The 23,912-nt window shown below is 43.2% G+C and overlaps 1 protein-coding gene across 3 annotated transcripts in view; it reads right to left on the reverse strand.

Annotated features, from left to right (window-relative positions):
• Positions 1 to 22,709, reverse strand: part of LOC139383335 (nidogen 2a (osteonidogen)) — a 91,191-nt gene extending 68,482 nt beyond the window's left edge. For 2 of the 3 annotated variants that reach the window (XM_071127839.1, XM_071127838.1), the window contains exons 1-4: positions 22,382 to 22,690; positions 20,059 to 20,361; positions 12,476 to 12,714; positions 6,549 to 7,222 (exon numbers count right to left, since the gene is read on the reverse strand). In XM_071127839.1, coding sequence (XP_070983940.1) covers positions 6,549 to 7,222; positions 12,476 to 12,714; positions 20,059 to 20,361; positions 22,382 to 22,585 — 1,420 coding nt within the window. In that variant the 5' untranslated portion in view covers positions 22,586 to 22,690. Of the gene's footprint in view, positions 1 to 6,548; positions 7,223 to 12,475; positions 12,715 to 20,058; positions 20,362 to 22,381 lie in introns of all 3 variants that reach the window. The other variant, XM_071127837.1, reaches the window with a different exon arrangement.
• Between the last annotated feature and the right edge of the window lie 1,203 nt (positions 22,710 to 23,912).

Below are 23,912 nucleotides of genomic sequence, written 5' to 3' on the forward strand. Positions count from 1 at the left end.
GATACTGTTCGCACTGAGACAGTGTACCCTAGTAGGAAGTCCACCGTGTAATATGTGCATGTATACTTCTGCTAAGCTTCCCAGTAAAGCAATAAAAAACAATCAAGCATCCAAGAAAAGTGCTAAAAATATCCCACGTGCATATGTAGCATAAGAAACAAGGTTCATGAAATCAATAACTTGCTAGTATCAGATCTCTGAAACTCACTTAGATAATACAGTGGTAGCAATACATGGTTATAACATTTACAGAAAATACAGAAATGCCAAAGGTGGAGGTATTGCTGTTTATATTCAGAACCACATTCCTGTAAAGCTCAGAGAGGATCTCATGTTAAATACTGTTGAAGTAATATGGCTACAGGTTCATCTGCTTCACCAAAAGCCCCTTCTTGTGGGAAGCTGCTGTCAACCACCAAGTGCTAACAGTATCTGGATAATATGTGTGAAATGCTTGATAATGTATGTGATATCAACAGAGAGGTATATTTTCCGGGTGATTTAAATATTGACTGGCTTTCATCAAGCTGCCCACTCAAGAAAAAGCTTCACTGTAACCAGTGCCTGCAACCTGGTTCAGGTTATCAGTCAACCTACCAGGGTAATTACAAACAGCACAGGAATGAAATAATCAACATGTATTGTTCACATCTTTTACAGACAACAGCACAAAGGGCAAGAAGGTAGAGACAACAATACACCACGCAAAACAGCAACAACTGTCAGTAAGAATGTCCATGATTGAGTCTTTGAATGAAGAGATGGAGATAAAACTGACCAGTTTGAGAGTTTGTTGCAGCGCGTTCCAGTCACTTGCTGCAGCGAACTGAAAAGAGGAGCGACCCAGGGATGTGTGTGCTTTAGGGACCTTTAACAGAATGTGACTGGCAGAACGGGTGTTGTACGTGGAAGATGGGGGCTGCAGTAGATATCTCAGATAGAGGGGAGTGAGGCCTAAGAGGGTTTTTATAAATAACCAGTGGATCTTGCGACGGGTATAGAGAGAGATGACCAGTTTACAGAGTATAGAGTGCAGTGATGTGTCATAAGAAGCATTGGTGGCAAATCTGATGGCCGAATGGTAAAGTACATCTAGCCGCTCGAGAGCACACTTACCTGCCGATTTATAAATTACGTGTCTATAATCTAGCATGGGTAAAATGGTCATCTGAATCAAGGTTAGTTTGGCAGCTGGGGTGAAAGAGGAGTGATTACAATAGAGGAAATCAAGTCTAGATTTAACCTTGTCAAACTGCAGGCTATGTACTGAGAGAAGGACAGTGTACTGTCTAGCCATACTCCCAAGTACTTGTATGAGGTGACTACCTCAAGCTCTAAACCCTCATAGGTAGTAATCACACCTGTGGGGAGAGCGGCATTCTTCTTTTTTTAACCACATATACATATTTTTTTGCCACATTTCCATACATTTTACATACATGGTACTTTTATATATAACAATACATTACCAAACAAACTCTTTAATCCCAACCCTCGGCCACTCTCAGCTCATCCCACCTACAACCATAGACCACCCTTGGTTGGTTTCCGTGTGCCATATATTTTTCAATTGTGCTGTGATGTTTTACAAAACTGTTGAATCTTTCTAATCATATATTATTCACAGAATGTGAGCTAAAGATGAAAATATTTCCTACGAGTATTATTATATTATTGATTGATTGGCTATGGCTTTCCAGATCGCCCAACACTGCTATTTGAAAGGTTCATTTTAAGTGCATGTTGTGATTTTTTAACCATTCCTGAACCTGTGACCAGAGACAAGCAATACTAGAATAAGTGATCTATTGATTCTGTCTCTTCGCAACAAAATCTACAGAGCTGAGATTGTTGTATGCCCCATATATATATATATATAGCATTCTGTTGGTGGCAAGAATTTTATATAATCATTTAAATCGAAAAACTAAGTGTTGAGTCTAGTGTAGTTGTTTGTACCAGTTCATAAACCATGTGCCATTTATTCCCATTTCCCATTTATTTTGCAACCTGTATGGCGCAGCTGTCAACATTTTTGTCCTCAGATGAAACGGGTATACAGTGGGGCAAAAAAGTATTTAGTCAGCCACCAATTGTGCAAGTTCTCCCACTTAAAAAAATTAGAGAGCAATGTAATTTTGTAAGTAAACTTTCACACACTGTCAAAATTATCCTAAATTATCCTGTAAATTTGTTAATTTTACATTATTATTATTATGAAATAAATCCTTACAGCTATCATCATTCAGTGGAAATGGAGACTGAAAAGAAAACACGCTTAAAATATTTTGCTTCCTCTTTCAAAATATAATTTGTTGAATCATGGATGCCTCCATTTGTAATGTGTTTCTGTAAATTCTTTTTGGTAGAATTTCTGTGTTGAAGATTCAAGAAAAATGTTATGCATTTTTCCCCATTTTCCATTAAAATTTGCTTTATTTTTGTAATACATTACACTTGATCATTCTTGAATAACTACCTCCATTTCTTTTTGTTTTTCCTCTAACCTATTTCGTGCCTCTATAGTACAGTTCCATTACCATCTACCTCCGCTGTTACTTCTCTATTTCCTTTATTAGTCTAATCTCTTTTGACCTAAACTGTTTTTATTTTAATGATGAGTATTGTATTGAATGCCCTCTAAAAGTACATTTGAAAGTGTCCCATACAATAAGGGGATCTGCTGTACATGTTGTACAACAAAAGTAAATGATTAATTATTTTGTCTTAGTTAACAAATTGTCATCCCAAAGGCTTTGATACATTTTCCAATATCCCCATTCACATGGAAATTCTGTAAGAGTTATATGGAGGCCAATTAGATGGTGATCCGGTCGCATTCAGTCTGCTATTAATACTTTTTAAACTTTTGATGCCAGCAAGAACGAGACTAGGAAGTAATCAAGACGTCTAGCTTGATTAAGCCTCCTCCATGTATATCTCACTAGGTCAGGGTTTTTCAACCTCCATATATCCACTAGTTCTAATGTATCCATGATCTTTGTAATCGCCTTAAGTGCTTGAGGGTGATCATTTGTAGAATGATTTCCTTTACGATCCACGGAGGTACTTAAAACAATATTATAATCTCCCACCATAATAATATATTATTTTGTTGCTTGTGAGCTCAAAAGATTATTATATATATTTTAGAAAAAGTGTGGATCATCATTATTTGGCCCCTATAGATTAATTAGCCAGATCTGTTTTTGGTCCAGTAGCATATTTAGTATAATCCATCTTCCTTGCGGATCTGTTTGCACAATCGGATCAAAATGTGTATTAATTAGTATAATCACCCCTTTTAAATTTCTTTGTCCATGACAAAAATACATTTCTCCCTCCCAGTCCTTTTTCCACCCAACCTCATCTATATTTGTAGAATGAGTTTCCTGTAAACAACAGATATTATATTCTTTCTCTTTTAGCCATGTAAAAATGTATCTTCTTTATTTATGATCTGCTAAGCCATTACAGCTTGCTATACTTATTTCCCCACTTACCACAACCAATGTTTGTAAACTTACCATTAAAAAGTACAATGATAATTAAGTGTCCATATAGCTGTATCATAATAATGTGCACTGTTAAGCATACTGTAGCTGCAACTTTGTAAACCTCCAATTGTCCTAATATTCCACCCACTAAAACCTCCCCCATATCTAGGTCTGTTGTCACTAAGACCATCAGACCATCTCCCTGACTCATGACGCACATTTGTGTCCTAAGGCAAACCCTTGGCCGCCAATTGGCGTTGACCAGAGGGAAATATGGGTAGTCCCATGATAACATAATTATCTATGAGGATGCCTAAGAGAACTAACCAAATAAAATGGAAAACAGTCAGGAAAAAATGTGTAACAATAATAACAGCACGATCTTATACATGCTAATATTTGAAAGCCCTAGCAAGGCTCTAACAGGCTGACCACACTGCTCGCATCGGGTGCGCAAGCGTTGCAAAAATAAATGTAGAAATCTAAGTTATTCAATGATTTCACCCACACTGCTCGTGGGCGCCAACAAGCGTCTGTGTTGCCAAGGACTAAAATAGTTTCTAAAATAATTTCTGACGCAGATCGCACTGCAAGTCCTGCCTCTCCCATCTCCTCATTGGTTTATAGAAGCAGGTACCCACCATCTCCTCATTGGTTATACCCACGTGGGTGACTGAAAGACGAACAAGGTCTGTGGCGGTAATGGACCTAATTTATCAAAGACGCCAAGTGCAATATAAAGTCAAGAGAAGAAAAAAGGAACATAGATTCTAACGGCCGCTAATGACTGCAAGTAAATATTCTGCTTAGGCATCACATTATATCCTATTGTATCATGCTCTGGCTGTGCCAGAGCCAACCGCAAGCCAACCCCGGGCACTCTCTTATAGGAAAGCATACTCAAGTTCTACTCACAATCGATTCCGACACAGCCACGGCACGACAGCCAAGAACACATGCAGTACTGACAATCCAGAACGAGTAAACCTGTAAAACCAACCCGCTCTCCACCTACACATTGTTTTTTATTCCAGGGCTGTTGCACTATCACCACAGCTGTTTTACGCCTAGGCCTATATCATTAGGATCAAGAATATAATAGGTAGCATGAATAGCTTATATAGAAATAGATAATACACCTTTCTCTCGCTTCCATATGCCAATTGTTGTATTAGTTTAACCGTTAACTTGAATCACTTTATCCCAGTGTTAACCAGCCCACATACACTAGAGACAACAACCCTGTTGACAATACCTAATCGATCTATTTTCCGGTATGTATCGGAAGAATAATCATCCTTTACATTTTTTATATTGAGATGTATTTTTTAGATGTAAAAGGTCATAACAATTATTTTAGAATCATATAGGCCTACTCCAATAGAGAACCTAGGCAGGTTTTTTTAAATTATATAATCCTTTATCCTAGCCCTATAATACATCTATTCATATTTATTACATTTTAAAAGCAAATCATTCGGATTCACATCGGCGAACAAGGGCCGCACTATATAACAGCTTTTAAGTTATAATATACCCGACCTCTACAATTAGGACATATGATATTTAGCATGCACGAGAGCACCAGCTTTTCTGGATGACTGTGTGATAACGCTCTCGGTAGCCGATGTGAGCAAGACCTTTAAACAGGTCAACGTTCAATAAGCCGCAGGGCCAGATGGATTACCAGGACGTGTACTCAAAGCATGCGCGGACCAACTGGCAAGTGTCTTCACTGACATTTTCCCAAAAAAATCTGCCCAAAATTATGTTTGACCAGATAAAATGCTACTGCTGGAAAAACGTATGTGTTATGGCTTTACACCCCCTGCTATATTGTGGATAAAGAGTTACCTGTCTAACAGAACACAGAGGGTGTTCTGTAATGGAAGCCTCTCCAGATAGAATCAGGAATTCCCCAGGGCATCTGTCTAGGCCCCTTACTTTTTTCAATCTTTATTAATGACATGCTACTGGCTTTGGCTAAAGCCAGAGTGTCTTTGTATGCATATGACTCAACACTATACATGTCAGCTACTACAGCAAGTGAAATCACTGCAACTCTTAATAAAGAGCTGCAGGGTGCAGAATGGGTGGCAAGGAATAAGTTAGTCCTAAATATTTCAAAAACTGAAAGCATTATATTTGGGACAAATCATTCACTAAATCCTAAACTAAACTGCTTGAAGAAACTCTGGATTGTAAAACTGTCATGATCAAAACATGTTGATACAACAGTAGCTAAGATGTGAAGTCTGTCCATAATAAAGCTTTGCTTTGCCTTCTTAACAACACTATCAACAAGGCAGGCCATAGCTTTGTCACACCTGGACTATTGTTTTGTCTAGTGGTCACGTGCCACAAAAAGGGACCTCGGAAAATTACAACTTGCTCAGAACAAGGCAGCACGGCTGGCCCTTAAATGTACACGGAGAGCTAATATTGTAAATCTCTCATGGCTCAAAGTGGGGGAGAGATTGACTTCATCACTATTGTTTTTGGAAGATGTGTTGACATGCTGAATGCACCGAGGAGTCTATTTAAACTACTAACACACAGCTCGGACACACATGCATACCCACAAGACATGCGACCAGAGGTCTCTTCACAATCCCCAAGGCAGCAACTACTCTTCCTGGGTTCCAAACACATTAAGCTAATGGGGATCCCTAATAAATACAAATACTGACCCTAGGATGGTGTCAGAGTGAGGAAAGGGTGTTTCAATTATAAACAGAAGTGACCAGCTTACAGGTCAAGAGTGTATCAGAGATATAAACAATGAAACCAAGGCATTATGGTGAATGAGAACAGGTCCTATCCAGCCTTGAGTGCGAAGCTGGTTTACAGATGGACAGAGTGAAAGGCAGACAAAAAACAAAAGGTGATATACATGAGTATACAAGAGGAGGTCATGAGTTGCATCAGGTATGTTACAAGTACTGGGTTGGACTAAAAGCCTGCAAATCCACTGTGGGTTCTCAGGACCCCACAGTGAAGAACACTGACCGAACTAGCTAGCTTAAGAGAGAACTTCAGACTTGAACCCACCTCCTGTGTCAAAGTCCACGTCCTCCTCCTCCACCACGCTAACAAAATGTCCGCCATGGGGGGCAAGTGGGGGATCGCTCTCCATATGAGGGCTGCTCTCTCCCCTGTTGTTGGGGAACACCTCCAGGACCGTGTGCTCCGGTCGAGGGACCACCTGGGGGGCTTGTGCCTGGGGCTGGAGCTGCTGCTGTTGTTTCACGTCCTCCAGAGGGGGCTGGTGGGGCTGGTTCCTGGGCTCGGGCTCCCGGGCTGGGTACTTGGCCGGGTACTCCCCTGGACCCGACGGACCGGATGCTGGAGGTGGCTTGCCATGGTTGTCATGTTCACGATACTGGGGGTCAGAGGTTAAAGGAAGGTCACCTCCATAGGGCTGCAGGCGGGCTTGACCCGGGAGGGCGCCATGGTCCAAGTGTGAGGGCTGGAGGAACTCTGGGATAGTGGGGGACTGGAAGTCAGGGTCGGCGATGGGTGGGTAGTCCTCGTCGGGTTCTTCTTCGAAGGTTTCGGGGTACTCTAACTCTGAGTACCCTGCAGTGGTGCTGTCATCGCCCTCCTGGCCTCTAGGAGGTGGCGTGGCGAGAGCACCACCCACAGCGGCGGGCACAACATTCTCGAAGGAGTAGCGGTTGCCGATGTGGAAGAGCCAAACACCAGGTACGCCAGTATTACCAACCCTGAGGAAAGGAAGAAAAGGAGAAGAAGCATCTTTATGCAGTTCAGGAGAAGGAAACTGCATGTACTATCTATCTTACTACGAAGTCCTTACATAAGGTCTCTGTAAAATGTGTCAAAACAGTTGGAACACTTAAAAACCTTAAATAACAGATCCCAGCTTTATAACATCAGATAAGCTATTCGATATACAGTTGAAGTCAGAAGTTTACATACACCTTACCCAAATTTAAACTCAGTTTTTCACAATTCCTGACATTTAATCCTAGTAAAAATTCCCTGTCTTAAGTCAGTTAGGATCACCACTTTATTTTAAGAATGTGAAATGTCACAATAATAGTAGAGAGAATGATTTATTTCAGCTTTTATTTATTTCACCACATTCCCAGTGGATCAGAAGTTTACATACACTCAATTAGTATTTTTTAGCATTGCCATTAAATTGTTTAACTTGGGTCAAACGTTTCAGGTAGTCTTCCACAAGCTTCCCACAATAAGTTGGGTGAATTTTGGCCCATTCCTTCTGACAGAGCTGGTGTAACTGAGTCAGGTTTGTAGGCCTCCTTGCTCACACACGCTTTTTCAGTTCTGCCAACAAATGTTCTATGCGATTGAGGTCAGGGCTTTGTGATGGCCACTCCAATACCTTGACTTTGTTGTCCTTAAGCCATTTTGCCACAACTTTGGAAGTATGCTTGGGGTCATTGTCCATTTAGAAGACCCATTTGCAACCAAGCTTTAACTTCCTGACTGATGTCTTGAGATGTTGCTTCAATATATCCACATAATTTCCCTCCCTCATAATGCCATCTATTTTGTGAAGTGCACCAGTCCCTCCTGCAGAAAAGCACCCCCACAACATGATGCTGCCACCCCCGTGCTTCACGGTTGGGATGGTATTCTTCGGCTTACAAGCCTCCCCCTTTTTCCTCCAAACATAACGATGGTCATTATGGCCAAACAGTTCTATTTTTGTTTCATCAGACCAGAGGATATTTCTCCAAGAAGTAACATTTTTGTCCCCATGTGCAGTTGCAAACTGTAGTCTGGCTTTTTTTATGGCGGTTTTGGAGCAGTGGCTTCTTCCTTGCTGAGCAGCCTTTCAGGTTATGTCAATATAGGACTCGTTTTACAGTGGATATAGATACATTTGTACCTGTTTCCTCCAGCATCTTCAAAGGTTCTTTATGTCACGCACTGACCATAGAGAGCCTTTGTTTCTCTATGGTGTAGTAGGTCAGGGCGTGACTGGGGGGTATTCTAGTTTATTATTTCTATGTGGGGTTCTAGTTTATTATTTCTATGTTGGTGATTTGTATGATTCCCAATTAGAGGCTGCTGGTAAACGTTGTCTCTAATTGGGGATCATATTTAAGTACCGTAATTTCTGGACTATTAAGCGCACCTGAATATAAACCGCACCCACTGGATTTTAAAAAAAATATGCATTTTGTACATAAATAAGCTGCACATGTCTATAAGCCGCAGGTGCCTACCGGTACATTGAAACAAATTACCTTTACACAGCCTTTAAACAAAACACGGCTTGTAACAAAAATAAATAGGCTTTAACGAAACACGGCTTGTAACAAAAATAAATAGGCTTTAACGAAACACGGCTTGTAACAAAAATTAAAAAAAATAGCAGTAAACAGTAGCCTACCAAGAAAGTCATTGGTCACTATCTTCCTCCTCCTGTGCACTGAATCCACTGAAGTCATCTCCTTCGGTGTCGGAGTTGAATAGCCTCAGAATTGCTTCATCCGATGTTGGATCGTTTTCATTGTCGCTCTCGTCACTTTTATCAGGAGACAAATTCCCCGCTGAGCTCATGCTGCCCTCTTCAACACTCAGCAGTCCAGCCTTTCAAAACCCGTTGATGATAGTGGATTTTTTGACAATGCTCCACGCTGTCAGGACCCATTGGCAGAATTGACCATAAGTTGCTCTTCGCATGCGGCCCATTTTAGTGAAGGATTTCTCCCCACTTGTCATCCAAGCCTCCCACTGAACACGGAGCGCCACCTTAAATGCACGATTTACACTGATGTCGAGTGGCTGCAAATACTTTGTTGTGCCCCCAGGAATCACAGCTGGAATTGAGTTTGTCCTCTTGATGGCTTCTTTCACAGAATCTGTTATGTGGGCCCTCATGCTGTCCAACACGAGCAATGCCTTGTTCTTGTGAAAGAATCCTCCCGGTCGCTTGCCGTAACACTCCGTATGCCATTCATGCATTAGGCCTTCCATCATCCATCCTTTCTTGTTGACTTTCACAACAATGCATTTCTCCCTGTCCTTGCCATGATGAGGGTGACAAAATGACTACCGTAATCAGAATGATGGGAAGTTTGAGCGCGCTCAACTTACGTCACATTATGTGACAGTGCTCAGTTTTTTTGCAGCATGATGCTTGTGAAAGCGGGAAAAATCCATAAATTTGCCGCATCATTGCATAAGCCGTGAGGTTCAAAGCGTGGGAAAAAAGTAGCGGCTTATAGTCCGGAAATTACGATAGTTATTGTTCCCACCTGTGTTTGTGGGATATTATTTTGTGTTTTGTGCACCACGTAGTCACGTTTCGTTGTTTCTTTGTTGTTTTGTTGTGGGGTTCACTTACTTAAATAAAAAAGATGTGAAACCCAGATCACGCTGCACATTGGGCCAAGTATGCTTCCAAGACAATTGTGACAGAATATCCCACCACAACAGGACCAAGCAGCATGCTCAGGAGGATAAGGTATCCTAGACTTGGGAGGAGATATTGGATGGGAAGGGATCCTGGACTTGGGAGGAAATCCTGGCAGGACAGGATCGCCTTCTTTGGCGGCAGACACAAGGAGAGAAGGGAGGACAGCGACGGCGCCAGGGTTCATGGCCACATGGAAAGCCGAAGAAACAGCGCAAATTGTTTTTGGGGGGGACACAAGGGGTAGCCGAGGAGTGAACCAGAGCCAGTCTGGGAGAAGAGGGAGAAACTGGACAAGAGTGAACGGAGAGAGTCAGAGACCGTTAGTGAGTGGATGGAGATATTGGAGGAGAAAGAACAGAGAGAGTTGTGGAGTTGGTGGAAGATGCACGACATTTGCCCTAAGGAGCGTGTTAGCAGTTTAATGCCACCTGAGTCAGCTCCCCGTACTCGTCCTGAGGAGCATGCTATTAGTCTGGTGAAATCTGTGCCGGCTCCACGCACCTGGTCTCCAGTACACATCCACAGCCCAGTACGTCCTGTGCCAGCTCCACGCACCGCGTCTCCCCAGTCCGGTACGTCCTGTACCAGCTCCTCGCACCCACCCTGAAGTGCGTGTCACCAGTCCAGAGCTTCCGGCGACGGTCCACAGTCCGGAACCTCCTGCGACGGTCCACAGTCCGGAACCTCCTGCGACGGTCCACAGTCCGGAACCTCCTGCGACGGTCCACAGTCCGGAACCTCCTGCGACGGTCCACAGTCCGGAACCTCCAGTGAGGGTCTACGGTCCGGAGCTTCCAGGCAAGGCGTCCAGTCCAGCTCCAGGGCCAGAGCCTTCCTCTGTGTCAGCGTCCAGTCCAGCTCCAAGGCCGGAGCTTTCCTCTGCGCCAGTGCCCAGTCCAGACATGGCGTCCAGTCCCGCTCTATGGCCGGAGCCTTCCTCTGCGCTGATACCCAGTCTAGGCACGGTGTCCAGTCCCGCTCCATGGCCGGAGTCTTCCTCTGTGCCGGTGCTCAGTCCAGACACGGCGTCCAGTCCCGCTCCATGGCCGGAGCCTTCCTCTGCGCCAGTGCCCAGTCCAGACATGGCGTCCAGTCCCGCTCTAAGGCCGGAGCCTTCCTCTGCGCTGATACCCAGTCTAGGCACGGCGTCCAGTCCCGCTCCATGGCCGGAGTTTTCCTCTGCGCCGATACCCAGTCCAGGCACGGCGTCCAGTCCCTCTCCATGGCCGGAGCCTTCCTCTGCGCTAATACCCAGTCCAGGCACGGCATCCAGTCCCGCTCCATGGCCGGAGTCTTCCTCTGTGCCGGTTCTCAGTCCAGACACGGCGTCCAGTCCCGCTCCATGGCAGGAGTCTTCCTCTGCACCGATGTCCAGGCCAGGGCCGGTGTCCAGTCTTGGCTGGATGGCTGGATCTGCGGGATGAGCGGGTTCTTCGGCCCTCCCCATTTGGTTTCAGGTTTTGCGGCCGGAGTCCGCACCTTTGGGGGGGGGGGGGGGGGGGGGGTACTGTCATGCCCTGACCATAGAGAGCCTTTGTTTCTCCATGGTGTAGTAGGTCAGGGCATGACTGGGGGGTTTATTAGTTTATTATTTCTATGTGGGGTACTAGTTTATTATTTCTATGTTTATTATTTCTATATTTGTATGATTCCCAATTAGAGGCAGCTGGTAATTGTTGTCTCTAATTGGGGATCATATTTAAGTAGTTATTGTTCCCACCTGTGTTTGTGGGATATTATTTTGTGTTTTGTGCATCACAAAGTCACGTTTCGTTGTTTCTTTACTGTTTTGTTGTCCCGTTCACTTACTTAAATAAAAATAGATGTGGAACCCAGATGGCTCGAGTATGCTTCCAACAACAATCGTGACACTTTACTGTTGTTCTGGGATTTATTTGCACTTTTAGCACCAAAGTACGTTCATCTCTAGGAGACAGAACGCGTCTCCTTCCTTAGAGGTATGACGGCTGCGTGGTCCCATGGTGTTTATACTTGCGTACTATTGTTTGCACAGATGAACGTGGTACCTTCAGGCATTTGGAAATTGCTCCCAAGGACTTGTAACCCAGACTTGTGGAGGGCTGCAATTTTTTTTCTGAGGTCTTGGCTGATTTCTTTTGATTTTCCCATGATGTCAAGCAAAGAGGCACTGAGTTTGAAGGTAGGCCTTGAAATGCACAGGTACACCTCCAATTGACTGAAATTATGTTAATTATGTTAATTAGCCTATCAAAAGCTTCTAAAGCCATGACGTCATTTTATGGAATTTTCCAAGCTGTTTAAAGGCACAGTCAACTTAGTGTATGTAAACTTCTGACCCACTGTAATTGTGACACAGTGAATTATAAGTGAAATAATATGTCTGTAAACAAAAATTACTTGTGTCATGCACAAAGTAGATGTTCTAACCGACTTGCCAAAACTATAGTTTGTTTACAAGAAATTTGTGGAGTGGTTGAAAAATGAGTTTTAATCACTACAACCTAAGTGTATGTAAACTTCCGACTTCAACTGTAACTAACTCTATGTTTGGGACTAAGGAGTAGTGATGTCCTGTACTTACTGGTAGAGGTTCTTTAGACTCTGCTCATTGCTGGTGACGCTGTAGTAGGGTCCTTCCATCCGAGAAAATATGAAGGACACTTCTCCCCTGCTAAAGCCAACTCTAGCCGGCAGCTCAATCTCCACATTGTAGGACTCTTTAGGGCGCGTCCCAAAGAAATGCAGTCCATCCTCGGGGTAGAGGAAGAGGGCATAGGAGTCATTCTCATCGTAGGCCACCACCGCCTGGAACGTGTTCAACTACAGAGGAGATAAGAGGGTGGAGTAAGTGCACTGTTCGCACAAAGCCCTTTTAGTTTGCAATCTTGCATTTTACCTTTACAGTTTCATTGGAAATGTTTTGCATGGCATTTACTGTTCATGGAATTTGAAGACGCTTTTATTTCAAGTGACTAGCTAACAGCAGTGCTTTTCCTAAGTACATGGAGTAGCCAGCCAGAGTTCTCCGAGCTGCCAAGCCCCCCTAAGTAATTTTTTTGCTGAACGAGCTCTATTTTGGTGGCCTCTGGCACATTCTAATGCCTTGATTCCATCTGAAATACAAAGCTAAATTATTGAATAGTTTAACAACTTTACCTCCCAGATTGGTAAAATGAGTTGTGGTATTGAGTAGAAAGATGTGACTTTACAATTTGAAATGAATTCAGTGTATGTTTAATTGTTTTGGATATCGTCTAGGCCTATGTGATCAGGGCTATTTTCTAAGAGAACATTTTAGGGATACAAAATGACATATTGGTTTCCTTACCCTGTAAGCAGTCAAGGTATGACAGCAATCCTGGCTTTAGTTTAGTTTCCCTGGCACTGTTCCACATGATATGATTGCTTTCTTTTAGCTTTCTTTTATTAGGCATTTTCTCAGCTATCTGCAACTGTCACTGATCTGTTTCACCTGTCCTTGTGCTTGTCACCAACCCCCTCCAAGTGTCAATCATTTCCCCCATTATCCCCTGGGTACTTATACCTGTGTTCTTCGTCTGTCTGTTGCCAGTTCGTCTTGTTTGTTCAAGTCAACCAGCATTTTGGCTCAGCTCCTGCTTTTCCCCCATCTCTCTTTTTCTCATCTTCTTGGTTTTGACCCTTGCCTGTCCTGACTGAGCCTGCCTGCCGTCCTGTGCCTTGCCCCACTACTCTGGATTATTGACCCTTGCCTACCTTGACCTGTCATTTGCCTGCCCCTGTTGTTGCAATAAACATTGTTACTTCAACACAGTCTGCACTTGGGTCTTACCTGAAACCTGATAGCAACATATATGATGAAGCATGTGTTTCTGCTACACAGAAAGCAGCAGTTGACTACTCCATTGTCTACACTTTCATTAAATAAGTAGGTCTATATCAATATCTTTAACAAATAGTATAAAAGTATCATGGGCTTTTATAATAATTCAATATTTCTTTTATCATATTTTGGACCAGAAAAAAGCTCTCTCCACTACCAATTGTTCCTGCAGTGAGGATTCACCATCTTCATCGAATGTTTTCTAAATGTAACTGCAGATAATGGCCAAAAAGTAATGGTAGACTACCAGAATACAAATTAGGGAGCCATTTGAATGGCTCTCTTACTGATGCGATTCTATGTACAAGAGGACCGTTTTCGTTAGCATGATGCTAACGGTACACAAAGTGTTTGACGCGCACAGCACACACACAGAGACAGGGGCATTCTCATGGAAAAAGTAGCTGGCTGTTTAGCCAACGGCCGGTGCTTATGGAAAACATTGGAACAGAATAAAAATGGGTATTTTGGACTCCCAATGACTCCCAATGACCTCCAGGACACCTACACCACCCGATGTCACAGGAAGGCCATAAAGATAATCAAGGACATCAACCACCCGAGCCACTGCCTGTTCACCCCGCTATCATCCAGAAGGCGAGGTCAGTACAGGTGCATCAAAGCTGGGACCGAGAGACTGAAAAACAGCTTCTATCTCAAGGCTATCAGACTGTTAAACAGCCACCACTAACATGGAGTGGCTGCTGCCAACACACTGACACTGACTCAACTCCAGCCACTTTAATAATGGGAATTGATGGGAAATGATGTAAATATATCACTAGCCACTTTAAACAATGCTACCTTATATAATGTTACTTACCCTACATTATTCATCTCATAGGCATACGTATATACTGTACTCTATATCATCGACTGTATCCTTATGTAATACATGTATCACTAGCCACTTTAACTATGCCACTTTGTTTACATACTCATCTCATATGTATATACTGTACTCGATACAATCTACTGTATCTGCCTATGCTGCTCTGTACCATCACTCATTCATATATCCTTATGTACATATTCTTTATCCCCTCACACTGTGTACAAGACAGTAGTTTTGGAATTGTTAGTTAGATTACTTGTTGGTTATTACTGCATTGTCGGAACTAGAAGCACAAGCATTTTGCTACACTCGCATTAACATCTGCTAACCATGTGTATGTGACAAATAAAATTTGATTTGATTTGATGTATGATTCACACAAAAGTTGACATTTTGTGTATAAGTCTCAAGTAAGGAGTTAACCGTGTAAGCAACAAACTGTGGTAGCATTATCTGTGCAATAACAGAAGTGTGAAAGTGAACAGAGCTTCAATCAAACTCTGTAACAGCTCTTTCCAAGTACAGTATAGTACAGTGCACTGGATTCCATTTCTTATCCTCTGCCTATTAGTTCCCAGGGGACAGACAGTCATCCTCTAACATTTTAACACTCACTCCCCATGTTTAAACTTCACACCACTCTCCCCGGTACCCCCCACTCCAAAATGTTGACCGAATATCATTCCTGTCCTCCAACTTTTACAGGAGCGTCACCGTTTTTACAAGCCGGGGTTTCTCACCAAATGTGCCCCCCCGGAAACATTTCCCCCCATGCCCTTTATGGAGGTTTTTAAAGGCTGTCCTCTTCCCCCTCCAAACTGGTTTTCACACCCTTTTTAAAGAGGTCCAGCACACCACTAAAAGGTTTAAAAGACCATAATTAAATGTGTAGCGGGCTTGTGAGGGGAACCGCTCTTGATGTCTTGTCTTGTGCAATTTGTTATTATTACAAGCAGTGTGGTTTTCTGAGCCGTTTAATTAAATGTGTGGGAAGTGTGGGAACACAAAAACTTCAAGAGAGCGGCTGAGTGGGGGTTACGTCTTAAACCGTTGAAGAGGAGAAGACGACTTCTCGATGGCCACACACAGTTTACAGACCTAGACTGATATAGTTTGGGAATGAGAGCAAATGGTGATAGAGGCCCATATCTCACCCAGCATGGTCTTTTCAACTTTGAGGACAGAGATACCCCCCCAACCTCTCTTATCTCTCCCTAGACCTGTATGAAATCCCCCCCCCCCCCCAGCTCTAGTAATTCAAGAAGCTATCCCAGAGCAGAGCTATCACCTTCATCACCACTGTCACAGTAAAAACAACCCCCTCCTCCACCCTCATTCCCCCATTCCAGACCCCAGAGACAATCGTGCATCTGGTTCAGAGAGAGAGGGAGCGAGAATAGAGAAAGGGAGAGAGAATAGAAAGAGAGGTGTGAGAGAAAGAGAGAGAAAGAAGACAGAGAAATAGTGAGAAAAGCGAGAGACAGAAAGACAAGAGACAGACAAGAGAGAAAGACCCTCAGGCTTACTAATTCCACAGCCCCCACAGCCCCCCCAACCTACCCCCGCCACAGAAAAGTTCCCTAATTACAAGACCACACTGCCTCGGAGCAGCTTTAGAAAACAAGCCCATATACAAGATTGTTTAAAGATGTTATTGTAAATTACTCTTCCCACGTGTGGCTATAGGACGAGGACAAGCTTAGATGGGGGGGGGGGGGGGGGGAGTGGCAAGCATACATTTGGGGGAAGGGGGTGTTGGAATTGATGTGGAGGTAGGGGACTGGTAATGGAGACACTGTGCCGAGCCTGATGAGATGATAGCACCCAGACCCTCTCATTGTTGAGATTTGCTCCAAATACTCAAGGTTTAGAGCAGACTTCCACCACTGCATGTTTGCTCAAGGGCTAACACTTCAACAGACCTCCAACAATCTCTACCTCCCCCCCACACACACCCACCATCAACCCCAACCCCAGCAGGGGAGGTAGGGAGGTGGGGAGATGGACATCTGGAGCTGGGGGTGGTTGCAGAGGTTTGGATGAGCTGGAGAGGTGGTAGGCTGGAGAGCTGTGTTGTTCCAAGAGATAAAGCCATTCAAATCCCAAAGGAAAACACAGAGGGATCATCCAGAGGTTTTTCCTTTCCCCTTGAAATGTCACTTCCCCTCCTCCGAAACGAAGTGAAACACACTGGCTGGCACACTCTCTTCTTCCCCTCCACGTTCGGTCAAGCGGAAACATAGTAAATAACCAAAAGCCAGAGGAAGAGCGCGTGCTTTTACTGTAAGGTCCAACTCCTACACACACATGCGCACGGAAAACACGCATGCACAAACACACAAACAAACTTCATTAATACTGTCTATCGAAGATGTTCAAGGAGTGTATTCCTGGTCATGTCACAGCAACACTTGAACTGGAGACTACCACAAGGATCTGTTGGGTGAGTCAGTGATGACTAGGGGCCAGTCTGGGATCGGAGCACACAAACACACAGAGACACAGACACACCAGACGTCTCCCAGACCCTCTTGAGGTGGGTGTGTGTGAGAGAGGAATGGCAAAAATGCCACAAGACAGATGCCGTTGTTTGTTTGTTGCCAGGTTTTGAGGCAGCGTCCGCAGCTGCAGACGAGCAGGCTGCCAACCAGTCCATTAGGCATTTCCAATGATATGGGAACTCACACACACACACAGACGGACAGATGGACAGACACACAGGGACGGACAGACAAGAACACACACATATGCACACAGGGTTGCCAGACAGGTCTGCTAATTTTACAGCCCGCTTTCATGTTCTCTTAGACCAATGTAATAAAATGTGGGGATAGGTTGTGGTTTAGGGGGACAAAATCTGGTTTTGGCACCAATACCCCCTGAACATGATCCAACAGAAACAGAACAGTAAAGGCCTCTAATCAACAAGCTGTACGGTTTTGATTCAGATTGTTTGGTTTATCTGGTGTCTGGGGGAAAGAGAGGGTGGAACTCATGTTCCCTTGCACTTAGAGACTTCAACAAGAAGGGAGGTGTTTCCAAGGAGGACTCTTGTTAAGGGCAAGAGCAGAGGCGTCCCCAGAACTAATAAATAACAAAAGACAATATTTCCAGTGTGCCTTCACAGCTGTCTGTTCTCTCTCACTGAGAGAGAAGGCGTGGGCCCTGGTCCAACAGAAAAGCCTATTCATTCAGGCGCATTAGAATCACTAGGCAACACTGAATATTATGGCTGTTCAGTTCAAGTCAGTGGGACTTTCCTCATTACACACGTGCACGCAAGCATGTACGCACATACACAGAAATCTGAAGTCAATCCATATCAACCTGAGGGACCCCTCCTCCCCCCCTCATTGCGAACAACCAGTCACTCTTAATACCCCAGGTTTGTTTGTAGCCTACCTGTGGGTAGTGACTGAACACACTCAGCTTTTCATGGTGGGATGGAACAAAAGCTGTTTGGCATCGCTGTACTGCCCCGGCTGGAAAGGGGACCCTTTAAAAACGTCATTATCTGAGCCCCGGCTGAAAGATAGAACGTGTACGTTTCTCCAGATTCCAAGAGTCCATGAAATAGCAGCTGAAGGGAAAATCTTGGTATTTTTCATGAAAGTTATTGCATTATTGGTGTACTGTGTCTAAGACAACACTTTCACAAACATTACCCTCATGCTTAGCGAACATATTAGTTAATCCAATTGACCCTTTGCTAAACCCCGCCCCCCTTCTAACCACTGGGCAAAATCCCCTCACAATGATTTCATACTGTGTTTTTAATACACAATGAAATTAAACACAAACGACCCTTTGCTAATCATGAAGTGGTGGACTGTCATTACAATTGCTTCACGGGAACCTGGTAAAATGATGTTTGTAGTGTGGATAGCCACTGAATGGCTCTGAATCAGCATGCAGTCAAAGCTATAACCACTTTTGGCGCTAACTAGTGCTCTCAAACCATAAGCTGATGTTGACAGCAGATGGGAGTTGTATTCAAAACTGCTAACTTTGCTAGCTAATATACATTTTGAGAAAACATGTTATATTAATTGGTTAGCTAGCTAGCGTAAGCAATGTTTGGTGGTCAATGAGACTGCAAGCTAGCTAACCAGCGAGGTAGCAAACAATGTAACAAAAGTATAATTTTAGATTCGAAAAATACTCCATCAAGACACTGCATTCCAGGAATCACAGTAGCAAGTACTACTGGTGCACTGTTCAATTATTGAGTTATTTTTTAAAGAAAAGTTTCAGTTTTGCTATAGCCCTCACGGTCTTTTATGCAATTTAAACATGAGCTTGTGAGCTTTTCCGAGGCGTCGGACCCTACAGCAGTTGCTATCCATTGGAGCGATGCAATTGGTGGCCCAAAATCCCGGGGCAGGGATTAGCGAAGGTTCAATTATAAATGGGATAGGTGAAATCTAGGTTTGTATTCTGTGAATATGTCTATCCAGGACCTTATAGATTCTAGAACAAGCAACCCTAAGAGCTATCAGTGTGATGCACAAGCCACTATAGCCTGTCTGTGCGATTTGAATCCAATACATTGAATATATTAATTTATGAAGTAAAGCCCAAGCATTTTGATAATGACTGTTAGCACTAGCAGTGGCAGTCTCACACTGCTCCCCTATTAGAAAGCACAAGCCTCTCCATTGAGCAGGGGGCAAGAGTATGGTTTCTCTGGTTTCTCCCCATAGACTTATATCAAGTGTTTTTATAGTGAAAGGCAACACTCCACAGAGGCTCTACAGAGAATAAGACTCCGAAACATCTGATCGGATTCTAGGATCTTGGCACAGTCAGAGTAGGGTAGATGTTATCTGATTAAACCAAGCTGCTTTCTACGTTTTTGTCCTCATAATCTCTGCAATATCTCTTTAGTAGCTAGCCAGAAATATGCACTCTTAATGATAAGTTACATGCCTAATGGAGGGTTTGAGAGACTTTCACATAACATGTTTTTCTGTGAGTAATACATGACGATACCATAGAAATATAATTACTTGAACATTGACTTGAATGGGAATATCCATTCTAGTAGTTCTATTTCTATGGGTAATACACATACTATGATGACTTGATCCCTAATAGACTGTGAGGGTGGGAGAGAGATGCCCAGTCGCCCTTGGGGGTAGGAGGGGGACGAAGGGTAGAGGGATCGAGGGGCGACGAGTTGAAGTGGACGGCTGATGACCTGGATTGATGACCTCTGGCCAGTGACCAAAGGTCAAGAGGCAGTTTAAGGATGAGGGAGACCCAAATCCCTAGGGGGAGGGAGGGGGGAGGTAGTCATGTATACTTAGTAACTCCCTACAGGCTACAGACTCCGCTACAGAGAGATAGACAGACCGATAGAAAGACAGACAAACAAAATGATAGACAGACAGAACAAAGGACTGACCGACAGACAGCCAGACGGCCAGCCAGGTGCACAGACAGCTAGTCATGCAGGCAGACTCACTCTATCGGATGGCCCGGTGGCACGCGTCACCTCCTCATATGCGGCAACGTTCTCCCAGGTGGCGATGACGGCATGCGTGGGTGTGAAGTGGCCGCCGGGGAAGGCCCGGTGCACCTCCTGTGCCACCCGGTTGAGAAGGGTGGGCGACTCGGTGACTCGGTAGTAGATGGCACCATTCCCCTGGCTGGTGTCAATGTCTGCCAGGAAGGGGGCGATGACGGGGAAGTCGGTGGGGAAGCCATCGTCCACATACTGCTTCTCCATAGGCAGGTCCTGGGCTGAGATGATGCCATTGGTTGCCACCTGGAGAAGAAAGAATGGGGAAAGAGTGCAGTGTGGGAAATAGGAATGAGTGCTGAATAGCAAATCGACCCCTAATTTAACCTGGGAGGTCACATTAAGATTGACATCTATTTTTAACAAGTGAACCCTGGCCCCTAGGCACTCCTGTAGATCTGAAACTGTTTCATGAATGGATACAATAGAGCAAAAAATGTCATCCAGCCTATCATAGGGCGAGCTGGCGTAATTAGATAGCTTATCCAATCCTTCCCAGCTAGAGGATGCCTTAGGGGTTTGGAGTTAGGGATGAGGGGCAATTTGGAATTCAATATTTATTGTTCCAAAGGCCAAAGGGAAGACCTCTCAAGAAGTGTGTTAGACTCAGTGATAGTACAGCTGTTGTAAGGGTTACCAGATCCTACAAAGGACTTTTTTTCACCTTGGTGTCAAAAACATGCACTTTAGCTCAGCGATTCTCAACTGGCTGGGTGTCAGTAAAAATAAATAAATAATGATACTAATGTTTCTTTAAAATAAAAAAAATACTCCAGTCTGAACTTAAACCTGTAACAAATTGTGTAGAAATTATATTGAACTTACATTTTTAATCTTTTAATCTGAACATTTTTGCTTTAATCACAGTGTTTTCAATATAGGGCAATTTGCAGGACTATTTTTTGTTCATTTGGTGGTCTCGCAGTGAGTTTATTAACATTCTTCATCAAGAGTATGGGCAAAAATGTATTATTGACAATGAAAGAGATGGGAATGTTGTCATATAATAGCTACAATTACTATTAATATAGCATTAAAATTAGTTTTCCCGATTGTATTTCGTCGATTCTTTTTCGCGATGCGAATATTGGGTCGCGGCTGAGACAACCTGGTTCCCGTGACAAAACCAGTTGAAAACCACTGCTAACTGATAATTGTTTTCAAACTGACAAATATATATATATATATTTGAGTCGAGTTGTCTGTCTGGCGAATTGTGCCTTGATATTTCTATGCTCTGAGAAAAGTTACCATGTGTAAAATACATATCCTCAGATAGTTTATAGAGTTGAAAACAAGTTTATTCTGACATGCAGCACTAGATATTGCTTTGTTGTACTACATTTAATGTAAAATGTTAGTTTTACAACTCTTTCGCTGACCCCGAATGGATTCTAACAAGTGATCTATTGATATGAGTAAATGGGTGATTTTCCCATGGGAGTTAAACTCTGACAACCTTGAAGGGGTAGCGACTCAATGGTCACAGATTCCTAAGAGTAACTTAAAGGAAAGATTCACCCATTTTGAATGTCGTATCGTCTTCGTGCATCTCTGAGTGATGTTTGATCGATTCCTGGGATAATTTCAGTTGTTCATGTGTATATCTGAGATATTCGCCATTTAAGTAGGCAAAAATACAGCCTGCATTTTGCAAAACGTGTCAGACCGGCTAAATGTCTGCCTGCTTAAACGGCGAATAGCCCAGATACACATAAAAACATGAAATGACCATGGGAATCGATAGAATATCGCTCAGAGACGCACAAATACGATATAACATTCAAATGGTTGAATCTTTCCTTTAATGAACTCATGTAACAGATGCAAAGAAAGCAAGTGTTTCATGATTGGTACATAGAACCAAAATACTCAATTGAATGATTAATAATAATTATTCAAATGTCCTTATATATCGGCATATTTTCCTAGTCCATCATGTCCAACATCGACCCATTGACAATGACAAAGTCGTATTTAGAAACAGTAGGCTATGCTACGAGTAATGAGATGTTATTAATTTAATAATTTCCTTACCCTGAATTTGCCTAGTTAAACTCCATGTTCACATGCAATGTACCCCGACAGAACACCGTTTGACACGTTTTAAAATATGACTAAACGTGTTATTTCTTAAGTGACCGTACTAGGAAATTTCTCTTGACATATTAATTATCGTGCTCATATATGTGCAATGACCAAGAACCCCAAATGTACCCCGAATGCTTAGTGTTCAAGGCAAATATTAGTCATAGTTCATACTCACGTATAGCTCATTGAACTGCGACTCATAGAAATAGAGAGGTCTCTTCAACGCGAGTACTTTGGACGTCTCGTCGTCCCCCTCCTGTAGAGTCAAATCGCCGCTCAGTGTCCCATAAGGAAATATATCTTTCCTCTGAATGGCTGTTACAAGATGAACAGTCCACGACAACTGAAGTAGAAATATCATTAATTTTCCCATCGCCATTATAAATGTTTTAAAAGCTATGCATTGATCTAACAGAGGTTGATAGGAATTCAGCGGGCGGCTCTTGCATCTAGATAAGAAGAAGCGGACGCGGCGACAGAGCGTTCTATAGGAATTTCAACCCACATAAACTTCTACGTCTGACCCAAGCTTTCCCGAAGTTAAGCGGGAGGGATTTAAAAGTTTAGGGACTGTTGATTGGTTCCACTTGTCTTGACTGGCAAGATCCTGGACACCATCTGGTTTCCATTGGGAAAAGAAAAATAGCATTTTTAAATCCACACGACCTTTTCGCAACTATTATCCACAACAATGAATGGGAACATTAGATACATCATTGACAGGATGTTCATTGTTGAACTTTAGTTATAACAATGTAATTCATATAATTATTTCACACGGCTTATAATTATAAACATTTTATATATCAGTTCTCGTGGGTTCATGTCTCTTTTTTTGTTCAGGGCTAGCCCATTGATGAGAGAGAGATATTGTATATTATCTACCTTGCTTGCTTTGACAATGTTAACATATGTTTCCCATACCAATAAAGCCCCTTGAATTGAATTGAATTGAATTGAATTGAGAGAAAGAGAGAGAGACCAGGGCCTCGTTTTGCAGTTGCGATGTAATTTAAGCATTCCCAATGGGCACACACTGATTGAATCAACGTTATTTCCACATCATTTTTACGAAATTACGTTGAATTTACGTCTGTCTCTAGTGGGTCATGATGATCATACCAGATGCATCTTTATTTACTAGCCAACTTAAAGGACAATTCCGCCACTTTTCAACCTCATATTCATCATCTCCAGCACCAAACCAGTGTCTACATATGTGAAAACAGCGCATTTCTATGAGCTGTGGTTAAAAAGAAAGGTCCTTCTCTGTGATTATGTTTACATGCACACTAATAATTCAATATTTAACTGATTATGGCAGTAGGCCAAGTATGGCAACAGTCATGTAAACACTATACTCTGCTTACCTTAATCAACGTAAATTTAAAAAAATCGAAGGAAGCATAAGCTGATTAAAACCACTGGTTTTCTGACCAATCTTTTGATGTATTATTACGAACTGGCAATGACTGACCCAGCAGACTCGGATCAGCTCCGCAACGTTATCTCAGTTGGAGCGAACCAATCAGGACTTGGAGACGGCTCTTCCTTGCCTCGTCTCTGCCAACCCAACCACCTGGAGCCAGCAACTCATGTGGGTGGAATACACCCGTAAGACCCTTTCCTGCTCGGCCACTGGTCTCTCGCCCTTCAAGTATTCCGTGGGATATCAGCCCCTGCTCTCCCCTGCGCAAGAGGAAAAA

Source organism: Oncorhynchus clarkii, chromosome 25 (genome assembly GCF_045791955.1).
Source record: "Oncorhynchus clarkii lewisi isolate Uvic-CL-2024 chromosome 25, UVic_Ocla_1.0, whole genome shotgun sequence".
Lineage (NCBI taxonomy): Eukaryota > Metazoa > Chordata > Actinopteri > Salmoniformes > Salmonidae > Oncorhynchus > Oncorhynchus clarkii.